Below are 17,398 nucleotides of genomic sequence, written 5' to 3'. Positions count from 1 at the left end.
ATTGCTTTAGTCCTAACCCTTTACCTTATATGTTACTCACTCTCCTAATTCCCCATACTAAAAGTAACTCCATTAAAAGTGTCCTGTTCTGGCCTCTTGAAAATCATTCACCAGACAGTGTATTTTGTTTCTTCTGTTTCTTTGCCATTTGAGCATTTCATTTCGCTGTCACATGTAGCACTGGAGCTAGGAAACTTCATCACAACCTTCCATTCTTTCTCTTATTATAGTTTAACTCTTAAAATCCAAAATATAAGAAAACAAAAGAATCACTATGTGTGGCACTTCTGGTTTTTTTTATATATATATATATATATATATATATATATATATTGAATTTTAGGTTTTGCACTTGCAGACAGGTGCTGAAAGATAAGAAGTAGCCGACTGTATGTTACAATAATTATTTATTTGGTTATTTGCATTAAATCACTTATTAGTTATCACCTAGCACTTATATTGTTTAATATATTTTTTATAGTTATCTCTTATTAGGGTTTACAAGGATGTCTTGGTGAAAAGTGTAATTAATCGATTCTCAGTTTAAGTATGTTTTAATGCTTTAAAGAGCAGGGAAATAGGGAAACATTCTTCCTTTTAGAGGAGCCCATTAAGGGCTGTGTTTACCCACAAACCCCCAAGACTGTTGTTGTCTCTCTGAATTTTGTTAGATTGTTTAGTGCCTCAGCCTGTGTTGTGAGCATAGACACCCGTGTAAATGGCATGAAGGGAGGGGTATTCAACCTTTTACATAAATGTGTCCTCCAGCCTTATCAGTAAAGGTGTCTGAGTGCCAAGGATCTGTGAAAAGTGAATGTCACTCCTTTTGGCTTTTAACGAGGAAGAAATACTACAGCACCAGTCTGGGTAGTGCAGAGCATTAATCCTCAGCACTGTGTCTTCCCACAATGGCGGTTCCTGCAGAGCTATTTATGGTTAAGGAAATGTTTAATCTTTTTTTTTTTTTTGTGGACTGTTTATTCATTTCCCATTTAAGTATGACATAATGACTCTTTAATATGCATAGATCTCCAGTCCGATGTGCTGGTTAGGCCTTTGACATAATAGTTGTTTTTGACCAATAGATACAAAGCTCCCTGTGTTGTGGTTTAGCAGAGGGAAGGAGGAGTACGATGGGAATTACCATCCACTGACATTCAGCATCTTGTTCACCTCCCATTTCCCAGAGTCTGAGGGGGTAGTCATATTGAAATAAACTTGGGGAAAAATGGATAGCAATGTATGCGATTGAGAGAATCAATCCACTTCCACAGTGGACCCAGCACTACGGGACTATAGATGTAAACTATATAGACGGTTACTCCACAACAATAACAAAAACAACATTTTGCTGAGTTGAGGAAGCTGGTACTTTCGTACACCGGCCAGCACAAGTTGCCAGCTGTAGTTTTAGGCCAGGGCATGCGGGATTGACCTTCCTGAAATAAGCCTTCAGTTTAGAATTCGCTGGTGAAGTTGGGACTGTGGATCACAGGATGCTGAGCTGTGATATCTCACATTTGCAGATGTCTCAATTTCTTTAAATATTTTATATAAAATGTATTTTTGTGACCTCTGATCTTGCATGGCCCACGAGGGAAGTTGGGTGATCGGATTTGCTGTCTGAGCGTATTTGCTGGGCTGCCCTAGACTGCGAGGCAGCAAGATGTGATCTGTCTTGAGCAACAGGCAGCATCTTACAGCAGGTTTCTGGCACCCTTTGGCCTTTATTAAGAACTTTACGTTGCCCTGTTTTTACGTTAGTGTAAGCAAAATCTGTGGATCTCAAAATCCCACCTCCACCTTGTCTGTACCAGGACATGCAGGACTTATCTCTAGAAGAGAATATCTAACAGTACATATAGAGTAAAATGCTCTGTCCTCTGGTCCGTGTGTCTGACATATGGCAACACCCACCACTGAGAAAATCTTATCTTATTCTGTTAGATGCACTTAGCTTGGATCTATAATATACAAATGGACTTATTCTTTAACATAACTGTACACTTTTACAGCTGTATAATAGATGTATTTTGTATGGCAATGCTGTCATACTAAAGAAAACATTGACTATACCAGTTATGAACCTACCACTTCAGCAGTGGAGGGCTGGAGAATTTTGGCCTATGGGGCAAGACTCTGTTCAGCAGCCTATTAGGACCATTTTAAAGCATAAAAATGCAGATGATCCAGCCCAAGGCTGCCCACAATGGGAACAGCCCGGGGTGCAGATACCCACTCAGGGGCAAACGCAGGATTTGTAGAGGGGGGTTTCACACACCATGCAGCCAGTGGGCGTGACAAGCATGCATGGGGGAGTGACTATAATTTTAGACAGTGCTTGGCTGCTCTCCAACTCTTCCTATCCCTATAATATACATGGGCAATGCTGTGTGTACTACTGTTAGGTGCATGCAGCTCTCTCTTTTCAAGCAGAGCCGTGTGAAGCGGGGGCAGGGTCCAGCCACCTCACTTAAACAGTGCCCCAGGCTTGGAGGGGGGTTTCCAGGCACTAGGAAACCCCTCCTCGGTTTGCCTATGCCCCTGTTACGTAGCCCACCCTGCCCCTGATCTTCAGTGTTCTCAATCAAGCAGTAAGTACACATTTTATTTTTATTTTAATTTAGATTTCTTCGCGCAGTGTTTTCTGATTAATGAGTTTCAATTGTGACCCTGTTTTGAAATACTCCCAAAACATTTATGTTTCTGCTTGTTAACATATTTAGTCTGCTGGAACAGTTAGTACCACGCTGTGCGGCAGCAACCAAAACATGAAAAATTAAGAATTTATGCAACAGCCAACATTTTATGGTTATAATCTTAAAAGCAATATTGCTTTTCTAATTTCTTTGAAGTTTGCTTGAGACTAAAATAACACTGACCTTATTTACGGCTGTCACTGGTGGAATGCCTGGCACTTTGTATCTTCATCGTTTGAAAGGTTATGATGAACGCAGATATTCTTTATGAGCCTTTTTGTGCCATTTGCATTTCAAATGTGATACAACTAATAATGGGATCTCTTGTAAAGGTCACAAGGATGAACACACTGATAACCAGCAATATAAAAGTCTATGTCTTTGTGGTATTTGTCCAAAATTGAGCGGCTGATAAGTCAGCTACTGACCTTCTGCTAATCTGATTGAAACATATGAAAAGATGTGTTGGAAAAAATATAGAAGGGAAATGGCATATTTTGCATGATGGTTTATAATTATACAGTGTCATGTGCAAGGTTATCAGGGGGACTTGCAGCTTTGTGTATAAAAGATCACAATGCAGCATCAATAAACTTCAATCACCGATTGTAATTCTTATATAAACCATCTGTGCTGGGTTCTTATGTCCCTCTAACATCCTGGCCAAGAACCCTATGGCTGTAGCACTAAAAATACATTTTGGATGGACTAATGGGAAAGGATGGCGTACTAATAAATAAAATAATAAACACTACTATTAAATCATGGCAAGGAATATATAAGATCAACATTTGCAGAAGACCAACTACATGATAAGACCAGAATAGATAAATGGCTTTGGAAACAACTACAGAACATTTACCAATTCTTATATCTAAATGAAATAATTACCTACTACGTTGTAGCATATTGCAGGTGAAATATAGAGTACAAATAGATAGAGTGATAAATCTTTAGGGTTTAGAAAGGAGCAGTGGCCTCTGAGGACCACTAAATGAGCGATGCAAAATACAGTATATTGAAACTTGGGTGCAATTTCTAAGGATTGCTCAGTTAATCTAACATCAGAGACACTGGAGTGGGGGGATTCTATTGTGCGGACGGACACAAAGGCACTACGTGTTACCACAACATCGCGGATTTCCCTTAGCCTCCCATAGGGTTGCGAGGAGAAATCTGCGATGTTGCGATACTGGAAAAAATGCGCAGCCGCGATGTCTCTCATACTGTCAACTCTTACAGCTAACTTGACTTCCCTGCTTTTTTAGTATTAATAAAGGGTAGCTATCCCTGAATGATAATGCTAGGTTAGTCCCAGCATTTTCTATTGGTAGCTCTCACAACTACAATGGATGGCTTCTAAAGGAAACTAACCTCTTAGTGTTGCATTTACAAATAACGCTAGACGTGACCATGCTAAGGGGGAGATGTGGTGCGCGGACATCACTGGGATGTCCGTCTGCGCACGTTGCCAGCCATTAAGTTAGGAATCTCTGTTCATTTGTCTGCGCCATCTATGGGGCGTGAGAAAAAAATGAGCGGAGATTCCTGTCCACATGGACGTTCTGGAGACACAACGTCCTGAAGTGAATCAGTGAGAAGTAGCTGGCTTGGTCCTTAAGCCCCCTTCCCTCGTCTTTACAAGTTTCAGTGAAATAAGTAAAGAAGAGGAAAGAGACTTTTAGAAATAATTAGGTAACTGTCGTAACCAGGTAGACATGGGCAGACACTCTAACAAAGACACATTTTCTCTGTTTAGTTACAATGTTAATACGTTATGTAACATGGCATTTGGTTTAACATCAACATTTGATTGGAAGAAAAAGTGGATTTTTCTACAAAGATTTTGGTAACGGTGCCCTGTCTCTTTAGCATACCGAATAGTATGATATTTATAACCTACCTTTGCCTCAGTTGCTTCTGCTGCCTGTGAAGAGTTGTATTTGGTGTTAGTGACTAAGGCTCTCCAAAATTAGTTTTTACTCTAGTGACATAAATGTTGAAGTAAATTTTACACGTTTATAGGCACATTTACTATTTGTAAGTCGCCCAGCTTGCACAATTACAGGAACCCGATGTCTAGGATCTTCATGTGTACCTGCTCTCCCCCCCCCCCCCCCTGTCGTCTCCTCAGTGGTCCAATCTCCTGTTGCAATTTCAGCCTTGATTGGATGGTTGGGGCAAATGGACATCAGACCACTGATATTCTATTAGTTGGAGGGAGGCAGAAGATAAGTGGTGAGAATAGGAACGGAGTGGCGTACCTCAAGTCTGTACATTCTTTTATCCCTTTCACATATGAATCAACATTGAATTATGAATTTGTACACTGCATTCTAAAAGTGAATATATTCATTGTAATTATGTTTCATCATGTAGGGAGTTGCTACCCATGTCCTGAGACTGTTGATGTGAAGTGTAATTGCGGCAAAACTGTTCTAACTGTTCCTTGCGGAAGAGAACGGAGCACCAAGCCACCCCGGTGCAAGGAGGTGTGCAGGTATGTAGAGGCAGTGTCTGTGCTATGTATAACAAGCATCATGGTAAACAGCGACTGTGTATTATATAATATTTATACGGCACTGACCTATTCTATGTTTCCTAACAGGTCAAAATAAAATACATTTTTGGTGGCCTTGATTGCCTTGCACTGCACAGTGTTTTATGATGATGGCATCTATGTAAATACAAGTGGTTGCTGTGCTCTTTATTTGCTGTTTTTACTGCTTTGTTTTAATCTCCTAACAATCTCTTAATACAAATGTAATTGACGTGTTTTCACCATTCAGTCACCCTTCCACTTGCCACCATGAGGCCAGAGAACGACACAGATGCCACTTTGGTCCATGCCCACCATGTCGACAGATTTGTCAGACCTCTCTGAAGCGGTGTGGTCACCTCTGCCCTACGGCGTGCCACGATGAAGCTCTTGTTAAACAGAAAGGCTTGGTAAGACTAATAATGACTAAGTCATTATTTATTTATTTCAAGTCTTGGTTGTCGTATAAATTGCTAATAAGCCTTCTTGCACTGGTATGTGCCATTATTTTTATATTTATCCTATAATGCGTTTATCTCATGTCAGTTCTGTTCATATGTGATGGGTTCCACAATATAATGGTTTTGGAGTGATTATAATGTCATTATTATCATGGTATGGCGAATCTCTTGCATGCAGAAACCGTTTTGGGGCAGGGGTCCCCAGCGTTTTGTCACTATTCCTTTTCCTTCAGTTTTTTTCATAATCATGTGATGTGATATTTGTTTATATTTGTCATTTCCCCTATTACTTATTTTTGGACTTCATATATTATTGTGATGGGCTTTGTGTTCATGTGTGTGCGCAGTTTGATATTCTCCATTCACCCTTCTTGTTGCTTTTTGTTTTGGATTTTTAAATTTTTATGTATTCTCTTTTTACTTTGATGTTTTCATCTCTGATTATGTGTTTTACAATGCTTTCTAGTGGTATAATCACTTGTCTTTGATTTTGATGTTTGTTCTGAGCCATGTATTGATAAAATGTACTATTTGTATACATATGTATGTTGTAATTGTGGTTGTTCTCTTACAAGTGGTTTTTCTTTTGGTAGGCTCATGGTATTTTTTAATTTACCACTGAGCACCCCCTGAAGATACTTATGGTTACTGTGTTTTTTTGTTGTGTGCAAGCTTGTCTTTTGATGTTGATTTTTTTTGTTCAATAATGTCAGATACTGTCTTAAAATATTACAGAGAGCAGGCAATGAAGTAGGAAGTCACAATTCTCTCATTTGGCTCTTATGCCAACCAAACACAAAGTCATCCTGCTGCTCGGCTGAGAGACGGGATCAGTATGCAATTTGGCTACACATTTATGTGGCCAAACTAAATGAACTCTGGGCGATTGGCGCTCGCGCTGAGCAGCTTGAAGTGCCAGTTAGTGCAGTCGGAAGATAACCATACACACGGGCAGGTAGCAGTCATTTCTTGACTGTAATTACCCATTTGTCCTCTAATGATCCAACATATTTTACTTGGATTATTGTCCTGCATAGTGCTTGTCTTGGGTCAACATGCGCAAAAATATCTGATCAATTGCTTGATGTCACTGCACACATTGCAGAGTATATTGCTAGCACTAGCATATACAGAGGGTTAGCACAGAACTATATGTAGCATAAATTTATGTCTATGTAACTAATGGTGGATCTTTAACAACAGATACTGTGTGGTTAGACATGTTGGCAAGTTTGTCTTCTGCTTTCTGGACAGATTTTAGCATTTATAGCGACACGGGTTGTTATGAATAGAACTATTGTTATTCCTTATTATTACTGCGTTGAGTTTTTTTCTGGTTTTTTTTTATTTATTTATTTTTAAATGTATGTCTTTTATAAAGAACAAGTTAACCCGTGCATGATACTCATGCATTCTAGTCAAATCAAGCTACTTAAGGTCTTAAAAAGGTTCTTGTCATGCATTTGGGCCTAGCCCAGGCCTCCTCAGGGGAAGAGCGTTACTTCCCGACGCAAGCGCCCTTTTTAATGTGTGTTCATGAGGTAAAATTACCTCACGAAAATGAGTTTGACCCCTCAACTCGTAAATTTAGCCTTTACTACCCCTCCCACAGGGGGAAGGGGGGATGATGGAAGTTAACTGACTTGACTATTCTAATTTTTTTGTCAAATAATGTCAGTATACCAAATTTCAGGTTAATTGGATCAGCCCTTTCTGAGAAAATAGTTTTTTCCACACACACACACACACTTACGCACGCCTCTACACATGTGTTCATGAGGTAAAATTACCTCACGAAAATGAGTTTGAGCCCTACCAAATTTCAGCCCTTTTTGAATTTTTTTTCCCCACACACACTAAGAATTTAGTAGGTCAGTGTATAACTCCGCCCAGCAGGTGGCGTTGCAACTTGGTTGTTTTTTTCCACACACACACAGACAGACGCCACTAAGCATTTATATATTAGATAGGCATCTAGTTTGTTTTTATTTACATTAGAATCCTACTATTTAATTTGTTTCTATTCTCTTTATGCGTCATTATGCAGCATTTTCCATTCTATGCATTTTTTCATGTCGTTACTAATTTTTTATTCATAGAGCAGGAACATGTTCCATAGCACTGTACACATGGGGAGATTAGTAACTGGTTCATATGAATACATATTACCTGACATTTACAAACTGGCAAAAGAAGTACAGAGAGCCCTGGTTGTTAGGACTTATGATCTACTTATTCATGTAATGGAACAGATAGCAATGCTTTAGGCAGTATGAAAATACACTGAGTTTTAATTAATTCTTCTCTTGTTTATTAATTTAGAATGTCAATTATAATGTTTTTAAGCTTGTCTAAAATAATGAATGTATTTTATTTAATGAAATGATATAGATATCTTCAGTGAATGATAATGTTTTTGAATATATTCTCTTGCAAAGTTAATAAATACATAATCAATGTGTAAATATTTGTAAGCAAAATTCAAATGTCTATTTGGGATTTGTTAGGACTGTTCTTTTATGACATTAAGGGACATATTCAATTAAGCCGGCACATCACGGCAAAGCGCGGCTAGTGTCAACAGGTTACCGCAACACTGCGGATTTCCGTTCGCACCCCATGTACCGTATTGACACTTTAAATGTGTCGCTGTGATGTGCCGGCTTAATTGAATATGTCCCTTATTGTTCAGTACAGAAAATAAAAATAGATGGCAAATTTTAAATCCAGAATCTGGTGAGTCTTTGGGGGAAAACCACCATTTATGACCATAAGTCCAAAAGCCTTTAAAACCAGTAGATGGAAATTGGATACAAAATGACACAAATGTAGATAGGTTCATGAATGTGTAATCTCTAATTTTCATTATTTGTTCAGCCTCAGCCAGCTGGTCCATGGGAGAAGCCTAGTGAGCCAGCTTTTATCCAGACAGCCTTGCCCTGCCCTCCATGTAAAGTCCCCATACCAACGTAAGTACAACGCTCTAGTTTACCTCTAGAAATCTATGTAACAGCACATATATTGTGTATTTTTTTCGTGGTATTCTACCCTAATGGGGTTGAGATTGCAGCTGTGTGAGTGTAATGTTTCTTTGTATATTACATAAAATGCTGATGAAGTTCTAGGTTAGGTAGATGAGGTGGACCTCAGTCAGGTGTCCTGTAGAGTTGTCTCACACATACTGTAGACATATCTGGGAGGTGTCCGGTTCTTCAGTATATACTTTCAGATAATCCAATCATGTGGACAAAAAGCCTAAACTACTAAAAACTGCATTGTAGAGATAACCAGTCGCTCATTATTTCAATAGACCGTTAATAACGCTTAATTTGGAAGTTTCATTTAAATTGTTGACATGTAAATCCGTGTTATATTTACTGTATCAACAAATATCATTTCACATGGCAGGAAATATTATTTGACATGTCATTTTATTTGAAATTAGGCAGTTTAACACCTAGACACCAAGATACTACTGTCATTTCCCCCAAAAGGGCTGTTTATATCCTTTTCATTAATTTTGCAATTGTTATGGGCAAGTGTCTGATTTTTGCATGTTCTTTCTATTACGCTATACACTGGGGACTGTTTTTAGGAGACACAGGTTCATGTTACATTAATATCCTTTTGCATGTTTTTATTGCTTCCTCCAAAGGAGGATGTTTTATGATGATGAGATGTCTGGCCGTCTCTCTGTGACAAGTGGAACATGACTCTGACCTGTAATTTAATGGTAACAGACGCAGTCTGTTCTCTTCTGTTTTTATTGATCACCGGCTCTGAAACAAAGTATAACTTTTACATGGATACTAAAAAATAATAAAACCGTTGATTGCTTCGTTGGGAAAAGTAATATTATTATAGTTACATCTGGGGTTTAAAAATGATTCTGTGTGGGTGATTTACTAATAATGCTCAAATGTGCTGAACTGTACTAAAATCAACAAGACATTTTCATCCCTAATTCTCAGTAGAGAAATAAAAGATAATTTCTGATTGGTTAATAATGTTTTTTTGCCGCTTTGTATATGTGAGCAAGTCTAGTTAATAACCCTTAGGGGGGTATTCAATTAGCCCCGAGCTTCTGCTGCGTTAAAGCTAATACCGTTATTACAGTAAGTTTAACCCGGCTTTCAGCTCGCAGCTCCCGAGCAAAAAGCCGGCGTTAGAACTACTGTAATCACGGAAATAATGCGCAGGCCGCGTTACTTTTAACAGTAACGCAGCCAATTGAATATGTCCCTTATTGTACAGATGACGCATGTGTGTTCCATAGCTCCTGTCACTTAGCACATCAATTGTGCTGTTTACCTCTAGCCAGATTGCACTGCCATTGTAATCCAATGAAGAGCACTGGATTAGTGTGTTGCGATTGCTTGTTCTCCGTTGATCAGTCTTGAAAAATCACATCAACTGTCCTAAACCTAAATTTGTTCCATTGGTAATTATATATTTTTTTACAATTCAAAGTTGTTCTGATTACATTTTCAGCCTTTGCTCAATTTATGAGCTGCTGCTACCCAGCCAGGAATCAGGCCGACCTATTCATTATCCACCTTCTGCAGCTGTCCACCTCCTTCCCATTATTCTCTGATATATTGCATGGGCTTAAAGGACCACTGAAAATAAAATATTACAATACGAGTTTCTTGCCAAAAAGAGCTATTAATAACAGTCACAAATGATCAGGTAACTGTTCCAGGAGAAAGATAATTGGAATAAAGTTGGGAAGAAGAGCTTTTCCCTGTATATCTGTGAATGCTATTTTAGGTTTTGTGGTTCTTTAAAACAGAATTGACAAGGATTACAAGAATTGCACATCAGCAAGACGCCCAGCAAGATTGGTTATGTTTACCAGTCACTATGATGTTCAATAAGTGCAGAAAATGAAAATAGGTTCTAGAAGCCAATTTAAGTTTTAATTCAGTATTATTAGGATGTGAAGGACTTTATATTGATGAATTGGACTAGAGAAAGGTCCACTGTACATGGATCTAGAGCTACATGGTAATCGAACTACATGGGCAGGTTAATGAATCTTTTTTAAAAAAATATTCTACTGTATTTCCATCTTCGCCAGAAATACTGTTTATACCATATTATTTGAGTCATTATAAAATGTTGCCAGAGATGTAACAGATCCCTGCTTAAAACAATTCTAATGATAAAAATATAGAGTGCGTGTTTAGGTTTAAGTGATGAAGATTGATAAGTCAATAAAAAATAATAATGAATGTAAATTTCCCAGTAGGTTAATTTATATACACAATTGATAACCACCAGCAGTGGGTAACTTCAGTTACTTCTCCTATGTATTAAGGTTCATTATACTCAGTCTTCATCTCCTACTTTTGAGGGCTATCCCCAGTCATGAAGGGATCAGGAATAGAACAATCAATAACAAATCAGGTGAACGGAACGTTCACAACAGGGCAGAGTACTTAGGGAGCGGATCATGTGACCTATCCATCCGTGGGATTGTTAGTGAGGCAGTGTCCTGATATGATGTGGAGGCCACAAGCTGAGAGATAATGAAAGAAGCAGAGTCTTCCAAGTCACACTGATGGTGGATGATTGTGATGCCGAAAGAATGGAGCTCGTATATACAGCTTGTTCCACTGCCTAGTCTAGCAGGTTATTCTGTGATTAGATGGTGATGTTTTCACCAGCGGATATAGAGTTAGGCAGGTTTGGTCTGTGAGCTCTGAACGTAAGTGACCTGATGCTTCACCTCAAATCTAAGGTGTGACCTCGATGGAGGACCAAAGCTTTTATCAAATTTAATTTAATTTTACCCTTCATTGCTGTAGATCATGATTGCTGCTGGTTTAGTTACATATTGTTTATAACGATCTAGTAATTAATACCTAATTCTTCTCTTTTTTTCATACTATTTTTCCAGGGAATGTCTTGGCAAACATGAGGTAAGCATCACTTTCTTCAGATAAAATGTAAAATTCTATATAAAGCAAAACGTATGCTGTTGTATTATGATCCATCTATGCAATATCTCCTTAAAGTGGAGCTTTCATATAATTAACCAACCTGCTCACCACTTAACTGCATGGTTTTATTAATTCTGTACTTTTAGATAATCAAAGTATTTAAATCTACGTTTCTTCTGAGGTTGTCACCATCTTGAATATGTTATATCTGGGCAGGTAATAAATATAAGTCATCGATTCACCCAGGATTTCTCTTGCTCCATCCACTGTAATGTGGCCACACCTCCTGCCCCTTCTGCGACCTGTCTTTGCCCAATCTTGGACCATTTGTCCTAAGGACCGGTAATACACAACTCTGCAATGCAACAACACGATTTATTCTGTCACCAGGGGGGCACTGCCGCGTTCACAGGAAGAGGAAGAATTTTGTGCCTTCCGTATTTATGAACTTGACCTATTGCTGTCTTTTGATCTGGCAGCTGGTTTATTCCTATAGAGCTTAAGAACAAGTATCCTTCTTGTTCAAAATCATCAAGAGAGAGGAGACACTAAAAAATCCTTTATATGAGAAAATAGATTGTGGCGAAAGTACAGGTAGCCCTTTCCACCGTTCATCTTAATCCAGAAGTCCTTCTGCTTCTTCTATGACACCAGAATAAAGAATCTTCCTCATCTTCTTCCTCAAGTAACCAAATATTGAACCTAGCTGTACGCAAAACACTCTAAAAATCAAATTTATAGTCCAGAACTGCAGATCATGAAACAATTGATCAAGCTTCGTGAGACCAGTATCTTCTGGCACAACATTGGGACATTATTAAGACAGTCATATTACTTATTCAGCAGATTTTCTTGGAGCAAACCTTTTTAGAGCCAGAATATGGACATGTAATGCAATCTATGCAAGAAAGTAATGAACAAAGTCCTGTGTCTTGCAGTAGTTACAGATGGTTAGACAGAAATGTGGGGAGAAGGACTCATGAACTTTGTGCTATCAGACAGTGTTTGATAAGAGCATTGAAACGGGAGACCAGGCCTACTGCAAAAGTACAAAAGATCTATGGAGGAGTAAACCTATAAAAGATGCTCATATTGTAGCTGCAGTTTTTAAGAAGGAAGACTTGAATGGCGCTTCCGCTCTGTAGTAACTAGTAACACTGTGCATGATGCAGTAGTGATCTTATTCAAATGTTTGCTAAAATAAATACTAAGCAATCTCTTAAAGAAACATTAATAAGTGAGGATCTAGGTATAAGGAACACCGTACTTTATGATGATGTCTTCTGGGTTCAGTTGCAGAACTCAATGAAGATTCTAAAGACAAGTTATTTCAGCCATCACCGCATCTGAATCAGAGACTGTGCACTTCTGTCATATTCTTTATCATATGGCTCAGATGTTGCTGCAGTTAATAATCTAAGGCCACCCTGCTTACAAGTACAGAAAAAGTAATAGGTGAAGACTTTATTCACAGATGGGAAGAATTAAGTGTCAGTTTATGCTGCAAATCTCCAAGATCCAAAGGAAGGAACGTTGGTGATAATAACATTGCTACTTCATTTGACAACACACCTCAGACTTGTGGGAGAGTTACTTTAAAAATGTTGCAGTATACAGACCTTCTTCCGGTGTTTGATCCAGACATGTAGTCTGTGACTCGCATAGTTGTCTGGGATTTCACATAATAACCTTGTTTTACAATATCCACACATTTAATGTTATAAACCAAACAAATGTGATAATCTTGCAAGTAAATTGAGCATAATACAGTTCATGTTCTTAAAGTAGCAATGGGACGTTATATATTGCTTGCTAAGAATATATATAATGCATACATATATATATTTTTTCCCCAAAAAATATTTTTTTCTGCATAATATAAAAAACTGTTTATTTGATTTCTTCAAAACATTTCCAGGAATTTTACATTACATGCAATTAGTGGTTTTGAAGAGTTGAACTCGATGGACTGTTGTTGTTGTTGTTGTTGTTGTTGTTGTTGTTTGTTTTGTTTTATTTTATCAACCTTACTAACCTATAACATCAATAGTCTGAATATAATATTCATGCGAGTGTAGCCTATCAAGTCAAAAGAAACCTGTACCTCATAAATATATATCAGATCTCATATATTATTCAGCCAGTGTCTCAGTAATGTTACTGCTTCCTAGCACATTGATGAGCTTGCTTAACATTGGTCCAGGCCACAAAATGGATGCCTCCATTGTTTGGAGGTGACCAGTCCACTTAAAGTTGAAGAACTTGTTGATCGTTGCAGTTCAGTAATAGCTTAAACTGGAGATAGTGAAACACTGTAGATAAGTGTTAAACAGTTCCTTGATGGATTTCATTCCCTGATATATTTTGCAAGCAAATGGAAAATAATAAGAGGATGTAGGATACTTAAAAAGGTCTTGTGGTATATTTACTAAACTGTGAGTTTGAAAAAGTGGAGATGTTGCCTATAGCAACCAATCAGATTCTAGTTATCATTTATTTAGTACATTCTACAAAATGACAGCTAGAATCTGATTGGTTGCTATAGAAAACATTTCCATTTTTTCTAACCCGCAGTTTAGTAAACATACCCCCAAGCGTTAAATACAATTTGCTGATGACAAAGTAGGATAAAATAGAGAATATCACTAGTTGGCAATTAACACACAGTATTGAATAGTTTGGTCTAAAATGATGCTGCTGATCATTGCGTAATATTATTGTATGGTGGTATAATATTCGTTCACTGGTATTATTTTTAAAAGTAGTGATGATTTCCAAACCTATTGTCTGTAATGGATGCTATTATATCTGTCTCTCAGTATGGTCAACCCTCGTATGTCTGTAGTTCTTTGAAAATCACTTTTGTATAATTATGAAAAACATACTTGTTCAAGTCGAGTTGTTTTATAATGCCTTTATTTATTATGTATTAGTTTGCTGTATCATATGATGGTGTTTTTCTGTCAGTACGTGGGAAATCATTGCTTTTTACATGTAGATTCAGTTCTAATTATACTGTACTTTAAGTCTTCATTGTGCATTTAGGATTTTTGTTTTACTTCATGGGATTTGGACAAATCAGATAAGCGATTGTTGAATGGTCTTTTAGTTGTCCATATTAATGGATCAAATGACCATTTGGAATACATTTCAATATGCTTATGCAAAGTAAGAAATATTCCTTTGTTTTGAATGGATGTTTGAATTCCAGGGCTAGCTGTAAACACAGCTAGAACCATCTGTTCTATCATATGCACGGAAGTTGAAAGGAAATATTGTATTCCATGTTATCTAAAAGGTCGCTCCAGGAGGGAGGATGAATAGCACAGTAACATTACACAATTATCCATAAAGTTACGTGACCAAAACAGCTTATAGTCTAGATTGCGTGAGTAGAGGTCCGTAATATTCAGTGCCAGTGTAGGCAAGGCGGTGTATTCTTTGTTGGATGAGGACATTTTATTTGGCTCCGCTTTACCATTTTCTAAAATATGGGAACTATTCACAGGCACATACCTAACGAAGGCTCTGTTTCTCTGTAGGTGAGCCCCTTACCCTGTCACACTGCTGGCCCTTTTTCATGCAAAAGATCATGTGGACGTTCACTTGCTTGTGGCAACCATACTTGCTTAAGAGAGTGCCATAAGGTCACCGAAAACAATGATAACAAAGGAAAGGTGAGAGAACTTATTTGTGGTTGTTGTTTGCTACTCTCCAATTTTATTAAAGTTTATATATCCTGAAACAGATATAGATCCGCGCTTATCTGACCGCTATGTTCTGATTGGAGCATATGACACAAGTGCTCAGATAACTGCAGGAAAAAGGAACATTGATCAGTGTGTGTGCTGTTAATAATAGACAGATTTACTGTTTGGGGTCTAGGAGAGTGTTCCACCCAATCATCGCCTTCCAGCAGTAGTTCTAAATTCCCACTGGGCTAGATGAGCCGGAGAAGGACTATATCGCCATTGCTGATAGGCCTATAATTATGTTACGGTTTACTGCAATCACACAAGCTTTCCTCAAACCATCAGAGTGAAGGCAATGCATCCATGAGGACATCTTACCTAGCTTAATGTCTGTGTAATTGAGAGAGAGACAGGGGATGTTGAAGCGCCCAAACAGTGATCTTTCACTAGAAACGTGTACCCTTGGGCAGTGTCTTGCAGAAGACAGCTGACCTCGCCATGTAAGACATGTATGTATTATTGCATGTATATGCATGATTTGTGCTACCTACTTAAGTGTCCTTCCTCTTACCCCATCTCTCCCATCAGTTTTCTAGTTGGGTAGTGGGATTGTTGGGGAGCGGTAGTCATGCAATCTGTGGATGATGACTGCATACGTGTAAATGCAGTTTGTTTTATTGTATGAGTTTTGCAAATAAATATAATCAAATGTTTTTTTTTCCTGCCTCCTAGTGTGGCCCCGAATGTGTTGTGTGTGACGAAGAGTGCTTGAAGCCTAGACCATCCGGTTGTCCTCATCGCTGTAATCTGCCATGTCATCCGGGGAATTGCCCTCCATGTGTTCAGATGATCAGGACCAAATGCCACTGCAAGATCAGCAGTCTTTATATTGAGTGCATGTACGTAGAGACGTCCCTTTTCCTTGCTGGGTTTCTTGTTATTACCACATTGCTTTATAGCCCTGGATAAGTGCGATAGGAACATCAAATCCCAATGCATCCTTTGGACCTGTCAATATAAAGTGACAATTAGATACATTTAGAAAAATAAATAAATAAATGTATTTTCTTACCCTTAAGAAGAAAAAGAAGGCCCCATTGTTTGCGCAGAGACTAGAGGGGTTTACTAACTTGTCTTTCTGTGACAATAAATAGAGATTGTATTTCTTTGTTTATCAACTAGTTTGACTCTTATATCATAACTGTAGATATGTTTATTATTTTGCCTATTTGATCTCATACTCTGTGATGTCTGTTTTGTTTTATTTTGTTAACTTTGCTTAAAAATCTAACATTAGACAGACTGACTGGCTGCACGCAATATAGGTATAATTTATTTATTTTCTGTCTAAAGACATAATTGTTAAATATGCCCACTAGGCTACATAAAATGTGACAAAAAGCCACTCGGAACGCAAAGCAATAAATGTTCATCACATGCTTGTTACTTGAGGGTTCATATCGCCTTATGGTACTTTGCCCAGTCAATGAATCACGTTTATATCAAGATGTTTTGTTTCAAGTGTTGAAATGTCCAAAGCTGTAATTACTGCTGGATATCATCTTGATGAACAGTTTTATTTGAAAGGTAATGTTCAATGTGTGTTTTCTTTATTTTAGAAAAATGACTTTGGCTGATGAGAAAGAAAAGAATATGTTGGCTTCATGCAAAAATCAGTGTCCAAAAGAGGTAAGAATGGGTGTCCGGTTCTGGAGAGCTTTTCTTGTTTTACTGTTCACTATGAAAGACCTTTTATACTTTATCACACATTGATTGAATATGAAAAGACGTAAGCTAAATATATTATTCTGACCTTGCTACATGTAGTGTGTAGTTTCACTACAGATAGCTCAACTCGACTCAGATAGCTAAACCCTGTATTTCCATTTGTAGCAGTGAGATTTCCAGAAGAATTTATTAACACAGTCTTCACTAACCTTCCAGGAAAAATAGTCAAGGTTCTGCAGAGGAGATCACTGTAGCAGGTAGTAATTAAAGGAAATAGTATATTATTAGGTAAAAGGATATAAGCCTTAAGAGCTGAGAAACCTTCACAGAGAGC

General features: G+C 37.9%; 1 protein-coding gene across 1 annotated transcript in view; it reads left to right on the top strand.

The window, feature by feature from the left end:
- Positions 1-17,398, top strand: part of NFXL1 (nuclear transcription factor, X-box binding like 1) — a 66,105-nt gene that overhangs the window by 31,769 nt on the left and 16,938 nt on the right. The window contains exons 13-19 of the mRNA XM_075195312.1: positions 5,079-5,199; positions 5,489-5,648; positions 8,577-8,668; positions 11,602-11,623; positions 15,187-15,321; positions 16,069-16,235; positions 16,956-17,025. Of these exons, the coding sequence (XP_075051413.1) occupies positions 5,079-5,199; positions 5,489-5,648; positions 8,577-8,668; positions 11,602-11,623; positions 15,187-15,321; positions 16,069-16,235; positions 16,956-17,025 (767 nt within the window). The remainder of the gene's footprint in view (positions 1-5,078; positions 5,200-5,488; positions 5,649-8,576; positions 8,669-11,601; positions 11,624-15,186; positions 15,322-16,068; positions 16,236-16,955; positions 17,026-17,398) is intronic.

This window comes from Mixophyes fleayi, chromosome 1, assembly GCF_038048845.1.
Source record: "Mixophyes fleayi isolate aMixFle1 chromosome 1, aMixFle1.hap1, whole genome shotgun sequence".
In the NCBI taxonomy this organism is placed as follows: Eukaryota; Metazoa; Chordata; class Amphibia; order Anura; family Limnodynastidae; genus Mixophyes; species Mixophyes fleayi.
The sequence above is the reverse complement of the archived record's forward strand: the minus strand, read 5'-3'. Positions and strand labels throughout refer to the sequence as shown.